Source organism: Rhinoraja longicauda, chromosome 11 (assembly GCF_053455715.1).
Source record: "Rhinoraja longicauda isolate Sanriku21f chromosome 11, sRhiLon1.1, whole genome shotgun sequence".
NCBI classification, from domain to species: domain Eukaryota; kingdom Metazoa; phylum Chordata; class Chondrichthyes; order Rajiformes; family Arhynchobatidae; genus Rhinoraja; species Rhinoraja longicauda.
This window is the reverse complement of record NC_135963.1, coordinates 53,988,110-54,008,428: the sequence shown is the minus strand read 5'-3', so window position 1 is coordinate 54,008,428 and position 20,319 is coordinate 53,988,110. Positions and strand designations below refer to the sequence as shown.

The 20,319-nt window shown below is 42.0% G+C and overlaps 1 protein-coding gene across 1 annotated transcript in view; it reads left to right on the top strand.

The window, feature by feature from the left end:
* cdc73 (cell division cycle 73, Paf1/RNA polymerase II complex component, homolog (S. cerevisiae)) overlaps nucleotides 1–20,319 on the top strand; it is a 269,047-nt gene that overhangs the window by 121,674 nt on the left and 127,054 nt on the right. Inside the window, exon 11 of the mRNA XM_078408040.1 lies at nucleotides 16,838–16,895. Coding sequence (XP_078264166.1) covers nucleotides 16,838–16,895 — 58 coding nt within the window. The remainder of the gene's footprint in view (nucleotides 1–16,837; nucleotides 16,896–20,319) is intronic.

The window sequence follows — 20,319 nt, the reverse complement described above, 5'->3', positions numbered from 1 at the left end:
TTATTGAATTTTACGCGGTTTGAGGAAGGGAAGAGCAGGTTGAGGACTAAAGCTTAAAAAATTTTAAAAGGCAATAATGAGGGCATGAAAGCAGAGCTAGTGCGATCAGGCAAATTATATTAACTGATTTGTCAATCAAGATGCAGTGACATTTAAGAGAATTTTTTGGTTTACATTGAACAGGTATGTTCCAATGATAAAGTAAAACTCAAGTAGAGCCAATATTGGTGTTTAACTAAAGTTCAAGACATTATTAAACTGAAAAAAGCCCCCCTCAAAATGTCATAGTGATGCGTGGGAGGTCGGAAGTAGGTGATGCTTGCATTTGTACACACTCTGATCAAGCTCCACGCTACATGGAATGAGTGGAGTCGTACACACGTCGTAATGCAACACACATTTATTACAGCATTGATCTGCAAGACTTCACAGTGACTAACAGCTACTCCAACTGCCCTACGTAAGCAGCTCTTGGTAATATATGTCGCATATTAGGCGGAGCAACTACTAATAAGCGCTACAATTGGTTAGTAGGAAATGACCAACCTGTACTACCATCACCATTTTGAATGAAACCTCTGAGGAGGAAGTTGAGGCAGGTACTATAACAGCATTTGAAAGACATTTGGACAGTTACATGGATAGGAAAGGTTTGGAGGAATATGGGCTAAAGCACAGGCAGGTGGGACTAGTGTCGATGAGACATTTCGGCATAGACAAGTTGAGCCGAAGGGTCTGTTTCCGTGCTGTACCGCTCTGTCTCTAAGACTCCAATAGGTCCAACACTCAAGTCTGCAAGGCGAAGATCATGCACAAGCCTTCCTCCGTTACACTATATTACCTTCTGATGAATATAGGTACACATCAAGATGGGAAAACTCAGACCACCCCATATGTCAGGAGCCATCACATCGAAGGCTGATATCATTGATGAAAAGCACCAGCATGGTCGTTGGTCAGTTGAGGATCAGGGCATTTGAAGATCAAGGATTGAGACTCGTTGTTTACCATTGATCACGGACTCCCCCTTGTAGGTGTCTGAAATCTGGAATACCTGCAGCAGGCATCTCAAGACTCTGGAAGAATACAATGATGCTTTCTCTCAAAATCTTACATGTCTACTGGAAGGATAAGCAAAATAACATCAGTGGCCTCACCCACACCAACATTCCCTGTATTGAGGCCCTTGTTATATTCAGTCAAGCATGTTGAGCAGGTGGTGTGAAGTGGAGGACATTTGTCAATGGCCTATGCTCCCTAGAGGAGCCAAGGGCTTAAGAAGAACAAGAATGTTGAGCAGGCCACTTCATTCACACGGCCTACAGCAGTGGATAGGGAAGGTTTAGAGGGATATATGGGCTAATCGCGGGCAAGTGGGATTAGTGCATCTTAGTCGGCATGGGCAAGTTGGGCCAAAGACCTTGTTTCCATGCTGTATGAATAGTGTCCAGGAACAGACACTCTGCTCAATGTCTGTCACAGGAAGATATCGACAGGTGATCAGAGAAAGGATTAGTCACAGGGAGAGGTTGGAGAAACTTAGATTGTTTTCTGATTGCTGTGAGGAGTCATGATAGAAGTATATAAAATTATTCAAGGGATAGATAGAACAGATGGTCAGAACCTTTTTTGCAGGGTGGGGATGTCTAAGACGAGAGGGCTTAGCTATAAGGTGGGTGGCTGGAAGGTACTGCCAAGGGTTGTGGTGGAGGCAGATACGATAGTGGCATTTAAGAGGCTTTTGGATAGACACAAATATATGCAAGGAATGGAAGGATATGGATTAAGTGCAGACAAAAGAGACTAGTTTAACCTGGCATCGTACTTGGCTTGGAAATTGTGGGCCAAAGGGCCTATTCTTGTCCTGTACTAGTTAGTTTAGTTTATCGTCACGTGTACCACGGTTGGGTATTGCGTGCTATCCAGTCAGCAAAATGACTATGCATGATTACAATCAAGCATCCACGGTGTACAGATGAATAAAGATTTAAGAGATTGTAATGAATGATAGCAGATTCCCTTCTGGAAACAGCAAGCTAAGAGTTCGCCTGGCTTTGTCAACATCTTGCTATGGATGTTCCTGTTCTATGGTCTAAGATTTAATGATGGGTTCAAGTCACTTGGCTAATATCTGCAATGAGAGTTTTCCATTGAGGAGAAGTTTAACAGGTTAGACTTGTATCTGCTGCGAATGAGAAGAGTGAGGGGAGGCTTGATTGAAACAAGATCATGAGGGATCTTGTCACGGTGGAATTGGAGACGGTGTTTCCCATGGGAGAGATAGAACTTGGGGTCACCGTCTTTTAAAAACAAATCACCGGCGATTTGTTTTCTCTCTTAGAAGGTTGAAAGTCCTGGAACTCTTCTCAAAGAAGTAGTCAAATACTTTTAAGGTAGAGCTAGACAGATCATTGAAAAGCAAGGGAGTGAAAGGTTACAATGGGGAAGCTGGAGCGGGCATTTGAGGTTGCAACCAGATATATCAGATGAAGGGTGCAGGAAAGAACTGTAGATGCTGGTGTCAACCGAAGATAGACACAAAAAGTTTGCGTAACTCAGCAGAACAGGTATCACCTGAGAGAAGGAATGGGTGATGTTTCAGGTCAAGACCCTTCTTCAGAAGATCGGCACATTGCAAAACGTTGTGCCTCTTCAAATTGGCTTCAAGTTTATAGGCATCGTTCTAATGGAAGAATTGATTAGATTTTCGAGTAGTTAAGCTTTTTTTTGAGGGTTTTATTACAAAAATAATGTTGTTTCATCATAGACTTCTCGTTTATAGCCTGGAGCTGAGAGATTGCAGATATTGTACTTGACCAAAAACAACACATTTTTGTGGCATTGATTCTTATTTTTGAGGACGTTTGGGCTAGTCAATATTCACCTGACCGTAGTACAATATTTTCGTGAAATTATTTGAAAATATATTGATAGTACTTTTATGTTGTTGCAATGGCAGATATCAGAATGAATTTTCTATCAGTGGCAGGGAAGTAGCTTCAAATTCTGAAGATACCAATGCTACAGAGAAGAATGGAAAGATTTACTTTACCCAATTCTTCACATCCCAGTATTATTAAGATATAATTAAAGACATTTTCCATTGTGAATTGATTTCATATGTAGATCCTTAAACTATTTGGTGGCAGTCCTGGAAAAAAAGAGCATATGTGGTTGACAATTGTGAAGAATACTCCATCAGTGGCCATTACCACAGCATATTTGATTTATCAGGTAGCACCGAAAGTTCCTGCAATTCATGAAATATTTGCTATTTTTTATTGAGGACTGGTTTCTTAGGGGTCATTTGTTTATTTAAAGTATTTATTTTATGTTTGACTGGTGAAAGTTTATAAAGATTGGTTGGTGGGGGAAAGCTTTGATACATGCAAAAGCTGCACCATGGCCATTCTTCAAATTATTTTACCCAATGAACAAGCCATCTCTCAGTACTCTCTGCTCTGAGGCTAGATATCAATGATTCATTTCCCCCCTTATTTCCAAGATATGTTTGCTGTTTTGCTCCTCACTAGACATAATCTGCAGAAAATAATTGCTTCTTTCAACTAACGTCTAAAGTCAGTTTATTCCAACACTAACTGAAAAGTTGTCGGTACATATAATTAATTATAAATCAACCGATGCTATAATTAACTCAGCGGTGACAGCCTTTTCTAAGAAGCAATAAGATAGACTCTACAGAATATATAGCCTAAGTTATTGTGAAGGGATTTTATCTCCTTTATGTGGAGAAGCATTCAAGTGAAGGTGACAAGAAACGTCAAAATTAGGTGAGCACAAAACTGACGGTATGTTGTGGATCACCCCAAGCAAGGTTTCACATTAGTCCTTTTTATTTTAAATGTAATGAAAGTCTTGTTTCTGACCTTCACACACTCACACACACACACACACACACACACACACGCACAAACACACGCATACCCATATATATATATATATATATATGTACACACACATACCCATATTTATACATGTACACAAGCTTGCACACAAACACGTATGGCACACATGCAAATGTGTATGCACGCACGCACACAAGCGCACACACACACACACACGTACCCATATACACATACACACACATATCCATATATACGCATGTACACAAACTTGCATACACCCAAACACGTGCATGCACACACACAAACATGTGTGCACGTATGCACAAATGCATATGTATAAAAATATGATACTGGAGAGATTTTTTAATGTTATTTTCATTTGTCTGCAAAAGTATATTCTGTTTACTTGATGGGAAAGTTTTGCTTGTATGTGGTACTTCATATAGCCATGTAATACATAATATAAACTTATGGTTCCAGAGTTTCTTCAACTGTTGTAAAATTAAAATTTGTTTTTGATTTTGACCCACAATTGGACACAAAAACGTGACATTTTTTACACATCATAACTTATGTGAAAATATATACGTATCGTAATGACCTACATTTGTCTAAACAAATTTTTTTTGAGGACCTTTGATATATATGCCTTTCCAAACCCGACTTTGCTTGGAGAAATTAGTTGCACATATTAATTTGGGAGAGTAAAAAAATATCATGCTCATGTACGTAACTCATCGTGTCCGGAGAGGTAAGTACGTAAGATGCCGTTGGAAATCATGAAAAATGAATATTTTTCGGATTGATATTCATTTGTTTCTATGATGCTCAAGCCAAGTAAAAAATATATATGTCCAAAAATTCTTAACTCAACATACTTTAAAGCAAACAAGACATAATGTGCTTACTTTGTTCTCCATGTCCAAATCGTTACGTACATAAGCAGGCATCATTAACCCGCTGTTTTCATGTCTGGTGGATTTGTCAACTTATAAAAACATTTTATAAGTAAGTGTAAGTGTAGTTTGTCAGTTTTCTGCTGACGGTGCTGCAGCCTGATGACCCTTCGTGTCTTCGGAGCGCCTGCTGTTTAAATACAGGAGACGTTCAATTGTCCAGCGCTATCTTCCTAATGAAAGCTGCCCATCGGACACCATCTTGTTTGCGTTTTGAAAGGTAAGATTTTGTTTGTATTTTAAATGTATTTTGGGGGAAATACTAGCCGAGTCAGGTCGAGATTACAGCGTCTTCTGAAACATCGCAAAATTCCCATGCTGTTAATGCTTCTCCGGCGTCCTAATTTTCGCTGAAATCACTGACAAGTTGGTAAGTACTTGAGAGTTTTGAACTATAACACCTTGTATGGGTTACTTAAAAACCAAGCTTCACTGTAACAAGGAATAAACCGGATTGCCGTCCAGTTTACTAAGAGCTGTATTTAAAAAAAAAAATTTTTAAGTGGTTACGTGAATTTTTGTGAAAAGTGTGTGGGCATTCTTTGAAAATGTAAGGGAGATGTATATCTGGTTTCTGGGTTGAATATCTGGGTTTGGAGCCCACTTTACATGTAATGGCGGAGGCCAAAAACATCGCGAAAATTCCCACGCTGTCAAACTGTTGCCTCCAATCTACCTGTCAAATGGCCTGACGGTAAATAAATTGGTTTACTGTCCAATTTCATTGTGGACCGCCACGGATAGGATGAATAACTACACTTTAATGAATTAGAAAAAAGTTCTACCATTGCCAATAAAATGCCATTGAGACACCATGTTACGTACGTTAACACTTTTATGGTAAATTTTAAATTACCTGAAAAAACTACTTGCGGTTGTGGAACTATCTTTCTTTCTTTTTGATAGAGTCAGACGGTTGTCAAACTTGTAAATAAATGTGTTTGCATTGGTTTTTACAACAATTAATTTTTGGGTGTCTATGTCACGCTTCTATGTCCCAGTATCATATTTATACACATATGCAAGTACGGAAACACACTCAAAAGGCGTGCACATATGCACACACACAAAAATGCGCACGCACAAAAAAGAATATGAAACTTTTGAAATTTATCAAAGTGATTAATACTGTGGTGTTGCACTTTGAGCACTGTATTTGACTGTGGACCAGTACGCATTATATATTTTGCCTGTGTGTTCACTGCTGTACTCATTTTGCTAACATTGAAACTGTAAGCATCAATTCCAAGATGAGTTAGTCAGCAGGCAACTCGAGTAATAACAATTGAAAATACACAAGAAGATTGCATGATTGGAAGCAGGGTGTAAGAGGAACACTTGCTGATTGATCAGGTCATGTCATGTCCTTCGTGGATTAGCAACCCAAATACATCAATCTCACGAGAGCACATTTATTGTACAAACGTTGATTGTAAGAAAGAAAACTGGCTCTAAGGAATCCTAAGCCGTCAGAGAGATGTTGGAATTCTACTTGTTATCATGATTGCATGCCAATAGTTGGGTTAAGGTTGGAACCGTCTTCGAATCATTGAGCTGTAGAGAGGTACAGTATGGAAATGGGCCGTTTGGCTCATTGAGTCTGAGCAGATTATCAACGGCCTATTTGCATTCACTCTTCCCACATTTTCATCAAATCCTCCCCCAGGATATTGGAAGGAACTGGAGCACCTGGGGGATTCCACACAGTCACAAGAAAAACGTGCAAACTCCGCATGGACGGCACCAGTCAGAGGTCAGGATTGAACCAAGGCCTCTTGTATTGTGAGGCAGCAACTCTCCTGGCTGTACCACTTTGCCACCCCTCAATGTCAGTTGGTTGGATTTGAGAAACACGAAGAAACTAACTCTGGAAGGATAATAAAAAAATATCATTCCATTGGCGAAGGATAGAAGATGCAGTTCAGCAATTAAATTTTAGGAGAAAATAAGTGTTTGCATTGAGAGTACAAGAACAGTGAAAAGCAAATAATTGTAGTGGAATCCTGGCCAACACAGTGGTGCATCTGGTAGCATGGCTGCCTTGCAGTGCCAAATACCCAGTTCGATCCTGACCTTGGATGCTGTCTCTATGGAGTTTGCACGTTCTCCCTGTGACCACGTGGATTTCCTCCAGGTGGTCTGGTTTCCTCCCACATCCCAAAGACATGCAGTTTTGTAGCTTATTTGGTCTTTGTAAGTTGCTCCTGGTGTGTAGGGAGTGGATGAGAAAGTGGGATAACAAAGAACTAGTGTGAACGGGTGATCAATGGTAGCCATAGACCCAGCGGGGCACAGGGCCTGTTTCCATGCTGTATCCTTCCATCAAATTAGATAAGACTTGGTGGCGTCAATGAGTGGGGAAGAAAATAAACCTTTGAGAAATGCAAAGTGTTCTGAAAGAAAACGAAGTGTCGCAAACTGAACTTCAATGGCAGTGCAATGAAATGCTTGTAAATGCATGCCTCCAGCCCCAGAAGTTTGGGAAATGCCACAGCAAAGAGAAATGACTCCTCATATTTTCAGCGTTCAGTGAAACGGCTGTAAGAAAAACGTGTAAGTGACCATAGGTGAAGTCAGAACTTTCAAAGTGATGGATAATTTGGGAAACAATGTGTTGAATAATTTTACAAGGAATCAATGTAACTAGGAATAGAATTAAAAGCGCCCGAAGAGGCGGAAGATAAATTTGAAGGTTACATGTCGGAGATAATTGAAGAGATGTTATCTGGATCAGAGTGCAGTGGATCTGAACAAATATGCATCCATCATAGCAAGTAAGCCAAAAAGATAGGTTTCTATTTGTGGAGCCATTATGATATGGAGCCGTAATGATGGAAGAGGTATAGAGAGAACCTTCAGATATTCGAGGCAGCAATGATAAGACCAAACTGAATAAGTTGGAAGTTTAGTGGAGCCTCTGTTGGCGTTTCGGAGGCTTTTGAATAGACAGAACCAAGGAATTACAGATGCTGTAAAAGGACATACAGTGCTGGATTAACTCAGAGGGTCAGGCAGCATCTCTGGAGAACATAAATATGTGACATTTCATGTCTGAAGAAGGATCCTGACCCCCCAAATGTCACCGATCCATGTTCTCCATATCAAGTAAGACGCTGCCTTATTCTGGATAAGCACATGGATATGCAGGGCATGGAATGGTATGGATTACAGTGCCCTCCATAATGTTTGTGCCAAAAGACCCATCATTTATTTATTTGCCTCTGTACTCCACGATTTGAGATTTGTAATCGAAAAAAATCACACGTGGTTAAAGTGCACATTGTCAGATTTTAATAAAGGCCATTTTTATACATTTTGGTTTCACCATGTAGAAATTACAGCTGTGTTTATACATAATACCCCCCATTTGATGGCACCATAATGTTTGGGACACAGCAATATCATGTAAATGAAAGAAGTCTTGTTGAATATTTGGTTGCGTATCCTTTGCATGCAATGACTGCTTGAAGTCTGCGATTCATGCACATCACCAGTTGCTAGGTGCCTCTCTGGTGATGCTGTTTATTGGCCTGTATTGCAGCCATCTTTAGCTTATGCTTGTTTTGGGGGCTAGTCCCCTTCAGTTTTATCTTCAGCATATAAAAGGCATGCTCAATTGGGTTCAGATCGGGTGATTGACTTGACCACTCATGAATTGACCATTTTTTAGCTTTGAAAAACTCCTTTGTTGTATTAGCAGTTTGTTTGGGATCATTGTCTTGCTGTAGAATGAAGAATGAACTGCCGGCCAATGAGTTTTGAGGCATTTGTTTGAACTTGAACAGATAGGATGTGTGTATACACATCAGAATTCATTATGCTACTACCATCAGCAGTTGTATCATCAATGAAGATAAGTGGGGCACTATCTTCAGCAGCCATACATGCCCAGCCCATACCACCCCCACCACTGTTTCACAGATGAGATGGTATGCTTTGGATCTTGGCGGTTCCTTCTCTCCTTCATACTTTGTTCTTGCCATCACTCTGATATAAGTTAATCTCATCTGTCCACAAGACCTTTTTGCAGAACTGTGGTTGCTCTTTTAAGTACTTCTTTGCAAACTGTAACCTGGCCATCCTATTTTTGCAGCTAACCAGTGGTTTGCATCTTGCAGTGTGGCCTCTGTATTTCTGTTCATGAAGTATTCTATGGACAGTGGTCATTGACAAATCAACACCTGACTCCTGAAGAGTGTTTCTGATCTGTCGGACAGGGGTTTGGGGATTTTTATTTATTATAGAGAGAATTCTTCTGTCATCAGCTGTGGAGGTTTTCCTTGGCCTGCCAGTCCCTTGGCAATTAGTAAGCTCACCAGTGCTCTCTTTCTTCTTAATGATGTTCCAAACAGTTGATTTTGGTAAGTCTGTTTGGCTGATGTCTCTAACAGTTTTATTCTTGTTTCTCAATCTCATAATGTCTTATTAGACTTTCATTGGCACAACTTTGGTCCTCGTGTTGATAAATAACAATAAAAGTTTCCAAAGGTGATGGAAAGACTGGAGGAAAGACTAGGTGCTGAGAGCTCTCTTATACCTGCATTAAGGAGGCATTTAAACACACCTGAGCAATTACAAACACCTGTGAAACCATGTGTCCTAAACATTATGGTGCCCTGAAATGGGGGGGAACTATGTATAAACACAGCTGTAATTTCTACATGGTGAAACCAAAATGTATAAAAATACCCCAAATAAAATCTGACAATGTGCACTTGAACCACATGTGATTTTTTTTCCTATTACAAATCTAAAATTGTGGAGTACAGAGGTAAATAAATAAATGATGGGTCGTTGTCACAAACATTATGGAGGGCACTGTATGTGCAGGCAGATGAATTTATCTTGGCGTCATGCTCAGCACCGACATTGTGGGGTGAAGGGCCTGTTTCTGAACTGTACTCTTCTATGTTCTATCAATGGATATTTATTGTCACGTATGCAATTAAGCATAACACAGCCCTTGTATTTGTACGTGTGTCAGGGGGTATGGAGAGAATGCAGGAGAATGGGGTTGAGAGGAAAAGATAGATCAGCCATGATCGAATGGAATAGACTTGATGGGCTGAATGGCCTAATTCTGCTCCTATATCTTATCAATGGATGATGTCCAGTATCCGTTCTTGATGACAATAGACAATAGGTGCAGGAGTAGGCCATTCAGCCCTTCGAGCCAGCACCGCCATTCAATGCGATCATGGCTGATCACTCTCAATCAGTACCCCGTTCCTGCCTTCTCCCCATACCCCCTCACTCCGCTATCCTTAAGAGCTCTATCCAGCTCTCTCTTGAAAGCATCCAACGAACTGGCCTCCACTGTCTTCTGAGGCAGAGAATTCCACACCTTCACCACTCTCTGACTGAAAAAGTTCTTCCTCATCTCCGTTCTAAATGGCCTACCCCTTATTCTTAAACTGTGGCCCCTTGTTCTGGACTCCCCCAACATTGGGAACATGTTTCCTGCCTCTAATGTGTCCAATCCCCTAATTATCTTATATGTTTCAATAAGATCCCCCCTCATCCTTCTAAATTCCAGTGTATACAAGCCTAATTGCTCCAGCCTTTCAACATACGACAGTCCCGCCATTCCGGGAATTAACCTAGTGAACCTACGCTGCACGCCCTCAATAGCAAGAATATCCTTCCTCAAATTTGGAGACCAAAACTGCACACAGTACTCCAGGTGCGGTCTCACCAGGGCCCGGTACAACTGTAGAAGGACCTCTTTGCTCCTATACTCAACTCCTCTTGTTATGAAGGCCAACATTCCATTGGCTTTCTTCACTGCCTGCTGTACCTGCATGCTTCCTTTCAGTGCTTACTTAATTATCCGTATCTTTCCTTTCTTTATAAATTTTCCACGTGTAAAGTCCATTAACTTTTTGTCCCTTTTTTTTTGCATCAGCCTTTCACGGGAAGTTGCCTTTCCAGTTTGCCAGTTAGTTTGGCAGGCAACTGCTGTGCAAAGATCTGGTCTATAATAGAAAACAAACATTTTCCGTCTCTTCCACAGAGAGAATGCTTGTCCCTTGCAATCCAAATAATCTCAGAGTATCCGTCCATTGTTTAATGGATTTGAAACGTGCACCTTGTGTGCTTCCAGGAAACAAATTGTCGACTGAAATTCTCAAATGTCCCCAACTGCTTCTTGATTTACATGTAGTACAAGAGTTGATTACTTTTGATTGTCTTTTCAGAAGCCTCTGAGAGAAAATATTTGCATTCCAAAATTTTGTTTAGAGTCATACGACGTGGAAGCAGGCTGTTCGGCCCAACTTGCCCATGCCGACCATGATACCCCATCCACACTAGGCCTACCTGCTTGCATTTGGCCCATGTCCATCTAAGCCTTTCCTATCCGCGTACCTGTCCAAATGAGAGTGGCGCAGCGGTAGAGGTGCTGCCTCTCAGCGCCAGAGACCCAGGTTCGATCCTGACCACGGGTGCTGTCTGTATGGAGTTTGTACGTTCTCCCTGTGACCGAAATATATTTTGCTTATAATAATGCTCGCACTGCCATGTGCGGCACTATTTAATTGAGTTCGAAGTCCACGCAAATCATAAATGCAAAATTGCAGGTAAAGCATTGATTCATTTGCATTTTGACTAGAATGTTTCCTGGATTAGAGGTTGGACAGACGTGAATTGTTTTCTCTGGAACGTCATAAGTTGAGGAGAGACAGAAAAATATATTAAAATTCTGAGAAGCATAGATAGGGTTTACAGTTTAGCTCATTGTCACGAGTACCGAGGTACAGTGAAAAGCTTTTGTTGCGTGCTGTACCAGTCAGCAGAAAGACAATGTAGACACAAAATGCTGGAGTAACTCAGCGGGCCAGGCAGCATCCCGGGAGAGAAGGAATGGGTGACCTTTCGGGTCGAGACCCTTCTTCAGACTTCCTTCTCTCCCGAGATGCTGCCTGACCCGCTGAGTTTCTCCAGCATTTTGCGTCTACCTTTGATTTAAACCATCATCTGCAGTTTTTTTTCCTAGCAGAAAGGCAATACATCATTCCTGACTATACACGACATGATGTGTGCAAAAATGCAGATACTCATTAAAAAAAAAAGACACAAAGTGCTTAAGTATCTCCGCGGGTCAGGCAGCATCCTCGGAGAACATGGTCAAGTGACATCTTGAATTGAGGTACCTCATAAAGATGTCATGTTATCCATGTTATCCAGCGAGAGATTATGACACAAGGTGCTGGACCTGTGGATAGGTGACGTTTCGTGTCAGAACCCTTTGAAAGTCTTGACCTGAAACGTCACCTCTCCGTGTTCTCCAGAGATGCTGCCTGACCCACTGAGTTACTCACAATCTTTCTCATCTGTGTACCTCTAGAGTAAATACATCTGCAGTTCTCGGAGTATCGTGGGCAACACAGTGTGCAGCGGTAGAGACCCAGGTTTAATCCTGACTACCGGTGCTGTCAGTACAGAGTTTGTGCGTTCTCCCTGTGACCGCGTGGGGTTCCTCTGGGTGCTCTGGTTTCCTCCCACATTCCAAGGATGTACAGGTTTGTAAATTAATTGGTTTCTGTAAAATTCCCCCGAGGGTGTTAGATAGAACTAGTGTACGGATGATCGCTGGTTGGCACAGACTCGGTGGGCTGAAGGGCCTGATTCCGCGCTGTATCTCCAAACAAACTAAACTAACTACTTCTGGAGGAAGGATAAACATTCATTTTTGTGCCTCCCTTCAAAAATGTCAGAGATCTGTCATTGGACTGCATTGGTGGTTCGATGATGGAATTTACTGTTGGAAGCCTGAAGCAAAATTCGGGAACGTGGTGACTTGTTGTTGACCAGTCCTCCTTTTTTTCCATTGGAACCACTGAGTGAAGAGAAATTTGTTGTGGTCCGTTGTCATTCATCAACAAAGGAAGCTTCCCATAAATGGAGCAGTGGCAACTGAATGTTGAGCCATTGAAAGTAAAATTTAACGCTGCATGATCCTAATCCTAATCCTACCACAGCAATGGAACACTATGGACCCATCTCAGCAACAGGCACAGTGGCACAGCAGTAGAGTTGCTGCCTTACAGTGCCAGAGACTCGGGTTTGATCCTGACTACGGGTGCTGTCTGTGTGGAGTTTGTACATTCTCCCCGTGACCTGCGTGGGTTATCTCTGGGATCTCCGGTTTCCTGTCACACTCCAAAGACGTAGATGATTTTAGGTTAATTGGCTCAATATAATTGTAAATTGTCCTCATTGTGTGTAGGGTAGTGTTACTGTGCGGGGATTGCTGGTCAGTGAGGACTTGGTTGGCCGAAGGGCCTGTTTCTGCGCCATGTATCCCTTAACTAAACACTACTTTCTGTTGTACAACCATGGACTTATTTCCAATTGTATTTTTTTTGCACAGTCCTTTTTCTTTTCACTGTATTAGATTATGTATAATTTATATTTATATGTTTGAATCAATGTGCCTGTGATGCTGCTACAAGCAAGATTTCTCATTCCATTGGTACGCACTTGTACATACATCAATAAATACAAAATGCTGGAGTAACTCAGTGGGTCTGGCAGCATCTCTGGAGAACATGGAAAGGTGACGTTTCATGTCTGAAGAAGGGACCGATTTGAAATGTCACCCATCTGTGTTTTCCAGGGATGCATAATGACCCGCTGAGTTACTGCAGCACTTTTGTGGCTTTTTGTTTCGGATGTCAGCATCTGCAATTCCTTGTTTCTAAACACTTGCCAATCCATGGGAGGATGTGCATCTTTGTCAGGTTCACTCAGCTGAGCACACTGAGAGATCACACTCAGGCAGTAACTCAACAGGTCAAGCAGCAACTCGAGAACATGGATAAGTGATGTTTCCGGTCTGGATTCATCTTCAGACACCACATCCCGACCAGAAATGTCATCTACCCATGTTCTCCAGAGATGCTTCATGACCCGCTGAGTTACTCCAGAACTTTGTCCTTTTGTGCATCTGCAGTTGCTTGATTCTACGAGAGATCGCACTGGCTAGGTCCCGAGAAAACAAAGACAGCTCCATTTCATTTCTTCAGTCTGAGGAAGGGTCTCGACCCGAAACGTCACCCATTCCTTCTCTCCTGAGATGCTGCCTGACCTGCTGAGTTACTCCAGCATTTTGTGAATAAATACCGTTGATTTGTACCAGCATCTGCAGTTATTTTCTTACACTTCATTTCATGAAACTCTCTAACGCAATAAACGGTTTAACGCATCAGGGCAAGAGACAAATATTGCCCACAGTTGTTTTCAAATTTGGCAACAGAGGGACTTATCACTTAAGATGCACTTATCACTAAAACTAATGACAGGGGATGATCGAAGTGTTTGGACACAATGTTATAAGAGGTTCAGAGTTGTATTGGTCTGAAGTTGCATGGTGCCGTTAACATCATGATCACACCACAAAACATGGGCATGTCCAAAGCTGTGGGTGGTGCTGAACTGAGTTGCTTCAGGGTAAATTCTTTCCTTCTGATGTTGCTCTTGTGCATGGGCATTGCAAAATATACATATTATTCCATAACCTGTATATGCATATGTGATTTGTTTACTTTGTGTCCTCCCATTTTAACATTGAAATTGCCCTTGAGTAGTTAGTTCTACATAAGCATAAATGATGGCAAACGATGTTTTGGTGTCATTGTTTATTGACATTAATTAGGCACATTTGCTTCTCTCTTCATTTTCTCCTGTGCATATTGGCTCGTGAATCTATAATAAGTCGGCTGGTTTCAGAAACATTCCTTGCACGTGACGCACAAGGAAGTTTGAAAGAGTAATTTTGTCCTGAGACATGTACAAGATATATCTTTCTCTCGTTTCTCGCAGTCAAATACTTTTTTTTAATATTGTTGACTATAGATTGGATGATCACACCTGACAGATTGTGGTGAATCAATACAAACTTTTCTGTGCAGCGCCGTGTTCATTAGTCTTTTATTTACACTTTCCCCTGATGATTTGGCATTTGGCACAGAAGGTGCGGGATTTATGTATTATAACAAGCTAAATTATCACTTGACATATTTATTATTAGCCGTAGTTCCAGGGATTTGAAATCCTTGCGTCTGAACAGCTAAAGTGCACGGAACATAACTAAAATCCACAGATTATTTGTATTTGTACTTTAATTGCAATACTTTCCTACTTAAAGATTTTCCTGTGCAGATCTTTGTGCAGCCCTTGTATTTGTACGTGTGTCAGGGGGTATGGAGAGAATGCAGGAGAATGGGGTTGAGAGGAAAAGATAGATCAGCCATGATCGAATGGAATAGACTTGATGGGCTGAATGGCCTAATTCTGCTCCTATATCTTATCAATGGATGATGTCCAGTATCCGTTCTTGATGACAATAGATAATAGACAATAGGTGCAGGAGGAGGCCATTCAGCCTTTCGAGCCAGCACCGCCATTCAATGCGATCATGGCTGATCACTCTCAATCAGTACCCCGTTCCTGCCTTCTCCCCATACCCCCTCACTCCGCTATCCTTAAGAGCTCTATCCAGCTCTCTCTTGAAAGCATCCAACGAACTGGCCTCCACTGCCTTCTGAGGCAGAGAATTCCACACCTTCACCACTCCCTGACTGAAAAAGTTCTTCCTCATCTCCGTTCTAAATGGCCTACCCCTTATTCTTAAACTGTGGCCCCTTGTTCTGGACTCCCCCAACATTGGGAACATGTTTCCTGCCTCTAATGTGTCCAATCCCCTAATTATCTTATATGTTTCAATAAGATCCCCCCTCATCCTTCTAAATTCCAATGTGTACAAGCCTAATTGCTCCAGCCTTTCAACATACGACAGTCCCGCCATTCCGGGAATTAACCTAGTGAACCTACGCTGCACGCCCTCAATAGCAAGAATATCCTTCCTCAAATTTGGAGACCAAAACTGCACACAGTACTCCAGGTGCGGTCTCACCAGGGCCCGGTACAACTGTAGAAGGACCTCTTTGCTCCTATACTCAACTCCTCTTGTTATGAAGGCCAACATTCCATTGGCTTTCTTCACTGCCTGCTGTACCTGCATGCTTCCTTTCAGTGCTTACTTAATTATCCGTATCTTTCCTTTCTTTATAAATTTTCCACGTGTAAAGTCCATTAACTTTTTGTCCCTTTTTTTTTGCATCAGCCTTTCACGGGAAGTTGCCTTTCCAGTTTGCCAGTTAGTTTGGCAGGCAACTGCTGTGCAAAGATCTGGTCTATAATAGAAAACAAACATTTTCCGTCTCTTCCACAGAGAGAATGCTTGTCCCTTGCAATCCAAATAATCTCAGAGTATCCGTCCATTGTTTAATGGATTTGAAACGTGCACCTTGTGTGCTTCCAGGAAACAAATTGTCGACTGAAATTCTCAAATGTCCCCAACTGCTTCTTGATTTACATGTAGTACAAGAGTTGATTACTTTTGATTGTCTTTTCAGAAGCCTCTGAGAGAAAATATTTGCATTCCAAAATTTTGTTTAGAGTCATACGACGTGGAAGCAGGCTGTTCGGCCCAACTTGCCCATGCCGACCATGATACCCCATCCACACTAGGCCTACCTGCCTGCATTTGGCCCATGTCCATCTAAGCCTTTCCTATCCGCGTACCTGTTCAAATGAGAGTGGCGCAGTGGTAGAGGTGCTGCCTCTCAGCGCCAGAGACCCAGGTTCTATCCTGACCACGGGTGCTGTCTGTATGGAGTTTGTACGTTCTCCCTGTGACCGTGTGGGTTTTCCCCACGGTGCTCTGGTTTCCTCCCACACTCCAAAGAGGTACAGGTTTGGAGATTAATTGGCTTCTGTAAATTGTCCAGAGTGTGTAGGATAGAACTAGTCTACGGGGTGCTCGCTGGTCGGCGCCGACTCGGTGGGCCGAAGACCCTGTTTCCGCGCTATATCCCTAAAGCCTAAAATAAATGTTGTTATTGAATGCCTCCTCCGACTGCTTGTTTCATTTACATACCACCCTCTTTTAGGATAGCTTCACTGGGTAATTTCAGACTGATTTAAAACGCTTTTGCATGTTATTTCTTTCAGGAAGGTGCGTCTGCGAGAAAAGCTCAAACTCCTGCTGTTCAGCCCATCGCTCGACCAGGTAAAACAAAACCTCTTTGTTTGTCTATGAGCGAGTTTGTGCTAGGATGTTCCTGCTACACATTTTGTTTTTGCTTTTTGTGATATTGCATGGAAACAGGCGTTTCGGCCCAATTAATCCATGGTGACCATAGATCAGCTGTTAACACTCTTTATTCCCATATAGAACCAAGGAGTTGCAGATGCTGGTTAATACACATAAAGGCACAAAGTGCTGGAGTAACCCAGCAGGTCACGCAGCATCGCTGGAGAACGTCGATAAGTGAGGTATTGGGTGGAGACCCTTCTTCGGACTGAAGAAGGGTCTTGGCCCAAAACTTTACTTATCCATTGATCGACAGAAAGTGCTGGAGTAACTCAGCGGGTCAGGCAGCATCTCTGGAGAAAAGGAGTAGGTGACGTTTCAGGTCGAGACCCTTCTTCAAACTGAGAGTCAGGGGAAAGGGAAACGAGAGATACAGACGGTGATGTGGAGAGATATAGAACAAATAAATGAAAGATATGCAAAAAAGTAACGATGATAAAGGAAACTGTGGCCCAGGCGAAAACGAGTTACAGACAATGATACTCAACAAGACGCCTTTGAAGCTGGGTCACCTATCCATGAGTTATCTTCTCCAGTGATATTGTCTAACCTGCTGAGTTACTCCACCACTTTGTTTTTATATGTTATCCCATGTTTGTTGCTAGGGACGACACTAAAATAAGATTTCAATGGATATTTTGTAACAGAACAGAATCTTCACCAAGTAGGAACATGGCACAAAATCATTCAGCACCAAAAATATATGCTGTCAAGGTATTCAACTGGAAATTAGTAGTTCGGCATCAGTCGGTCTGCTGTGTTTAGCCTCCCTGTATCTGTCATCATTAATTCCTTATAAGCCCTTAAAGTAAAAGGAAATAAATGCATACCAAAATGCTAAAAAATGCCGGCCATTTGAGGAATTATGAAACAGCTCTTTATATTTAGGTTTAGATTTATTACTGTCACGTGTACCCAAGGTATTATGCTGCCATTGATCTGATACCTGTGTTAAGATGTCCTAGATGTTCATATGTCAATGTCAGTAGAGATTCAGTTTAGGTTTATTACTGTCACGTTACTGAGGTATAGTGAAAAGCTTTGTTTGGCATGCTATCCAAACAAATCGGATAATGCGACACATAAATACATTCAAGTCAAACTCGAGTACAATAAATAGAGCAATGGGGAAGAGACAGAGTGCAGAATGCAGTTCTCAGCATTGGAGCGTAGCAGCTCCAGAGATAAAGTCCCATGTCCACAATGGGGTAGATGTAAATCGGACAGTACCCTAGCGTATGGAAGGATCTTTCAGAAGCCTGATAACAGATGGGAAGAAACTGTTCCTGAGTCTGGTGGTGCGCACTTTCAAGCTTCCGTACCTTCAGCCAGATAGGCGCGGGGAGAAGGAAGAATGACTGGGGTGCGGCAAGCCTTGAAGAATCTTCATAATGCAATCTGCTAAGACAATTGGAGACACAAGAGACTGCAGATGCTGGACCTTGAGTAAACCACAAAATGCTGGAGGAACCCAACAGGTCATGCAGCATCAGTCTGGAGAAGGATCCTGTCCAAAACCTTGCCTGACCATTCCCTCCACAGATGTTGCATAACCTGCCGGATCCCTCTAGAACTTTGTGTCTGTTAAGAATATCATTCTCTAATGTGATTAATATTTCTCTTTGCCCCATCACTTGGATTGCTGACTGTTTCTAATAAGTTAATAGGAGTAAGGATGATAAAACAAAATGGGGCAAAGACAAGCTTTTGAACCCAATTTGCTAAGTGCATAGCTGTTTTTTTCCATCTTAATGCGTAAACATTTATCAAATCTCAGCAAACAAGTTGTAATCAATGACTGAGCAGTTACAGTTCTTCGGGACAGAGAAATATAACAGTTGCAAGGCATTTCATGGAGTGAAACAACGTGGAAACAGGCCCTTTGGCCCACATTGTTCATGCCGACCAAGATACCCCTTTACACTAGTTCCATCTGCCCGACTTTGTCCCATATCCCTCTAAACCTTTCCTGTCCACGAAGCTAGTCAAATACCTTTTAAATGTTATCGTGCCTGCTTCAACCACCTCCTCTCCAGCTCATTCCATATACCCGCCAGCTTCTGTGTTAAAATGTTGCCCCTCAGATTTCTATTAAACCTTTCTGATCCCTTGAGTCAAGTTTGAGTCACGAAACGTTTCCTTGTCCCAAATTAATCCCAAATTCTAGACTCCTTAGCCAAGGAAAATATCCATCTCGCATCAACTCATTCAATTTGTTTCACATTATCAGATGTTTGAGATGACTACATTGTTCTATAGGGAATGTAGACTGAAGGCATCCCCCACGTTCCAGCAATCAGAAGCTAAACCTTAACTGCCTTCCCCTGAGTGAGGAGATAAAACTATACTCAGAACAACAGGTGTGGTCTCATCAAACCCCATATAGTTGAATTTTGTATTTTAATCCAGGTATTATAAAAATCTAACATATCAATTGCTTTCCCAATTTCTTCCTGTCGCCAACTTTTTGTCTCATGTATCACAATGCCCAGTTCCCCCTTAAATGCCAAATTTCCAAGCCTTCTGCTTATTTTTATACCAAATGCAATAACTTAATATTTCTTCATGTTGTTTCTCATGTATTTATCCTATTTATTCCACTTTGTGTCCTCGGAATGCATCACTTGCATTGTGATTTAGTGTATTGCTAGCAAGCTCGGTAGATTGCATTCTCTCGTCAGTCGCAGTCAGCGTGGAAACAGGCCCTTCAGCCCAACTTGCCCACACCAGCCAATATGTCCCATCTACATAGTCCCACCTGCCTGTGTTTGGCCAATATCCCTCTAAACCTGTCCTATCCATGCGCTCATCAGTCAGAGTATTGAGTATAGTCAAGTCAAGTCAATTTTATTTGTATAGCACATTTAAACACAACCCACGTTGACCAAAGTGCTGTACATCAGTTCAGGTACAACGAAATAGCACATAAACATAACAGCACATACATAAACAGTTCACAGCACCCCCTCAGAGGGCCTCAAACGCTAGGGAGTAGAAATAGGTTTTGAGCCTGGACTTAAAGGAGTCGATGGAGGGGGCAGTTCTGATGGGGAGAGGGATGCTGTTCCACAGTCTTGGAGCTGCAACCGCAAAAGCGCGGTCACCCCTGAGCTTAAGCCTAGACCGCGGGATAGTGAGTAGCCCCAAGTCGGCCGACCTGAGGGACCTGGAGATAGAGTGGTGGGTTAGAAGATTTTAGATATAGGGGGGGGGGGGGGGGGCAAGCCCGTTTAGGGCTTTGTATGTGATTAGGAGGAGCTTGAAATTGATTCTGTACCTTACTGGGAGCCAGTGGAGAGAGGCCAGGATCGGGGTGATGTGCTCCCTTTTACGGGTACGT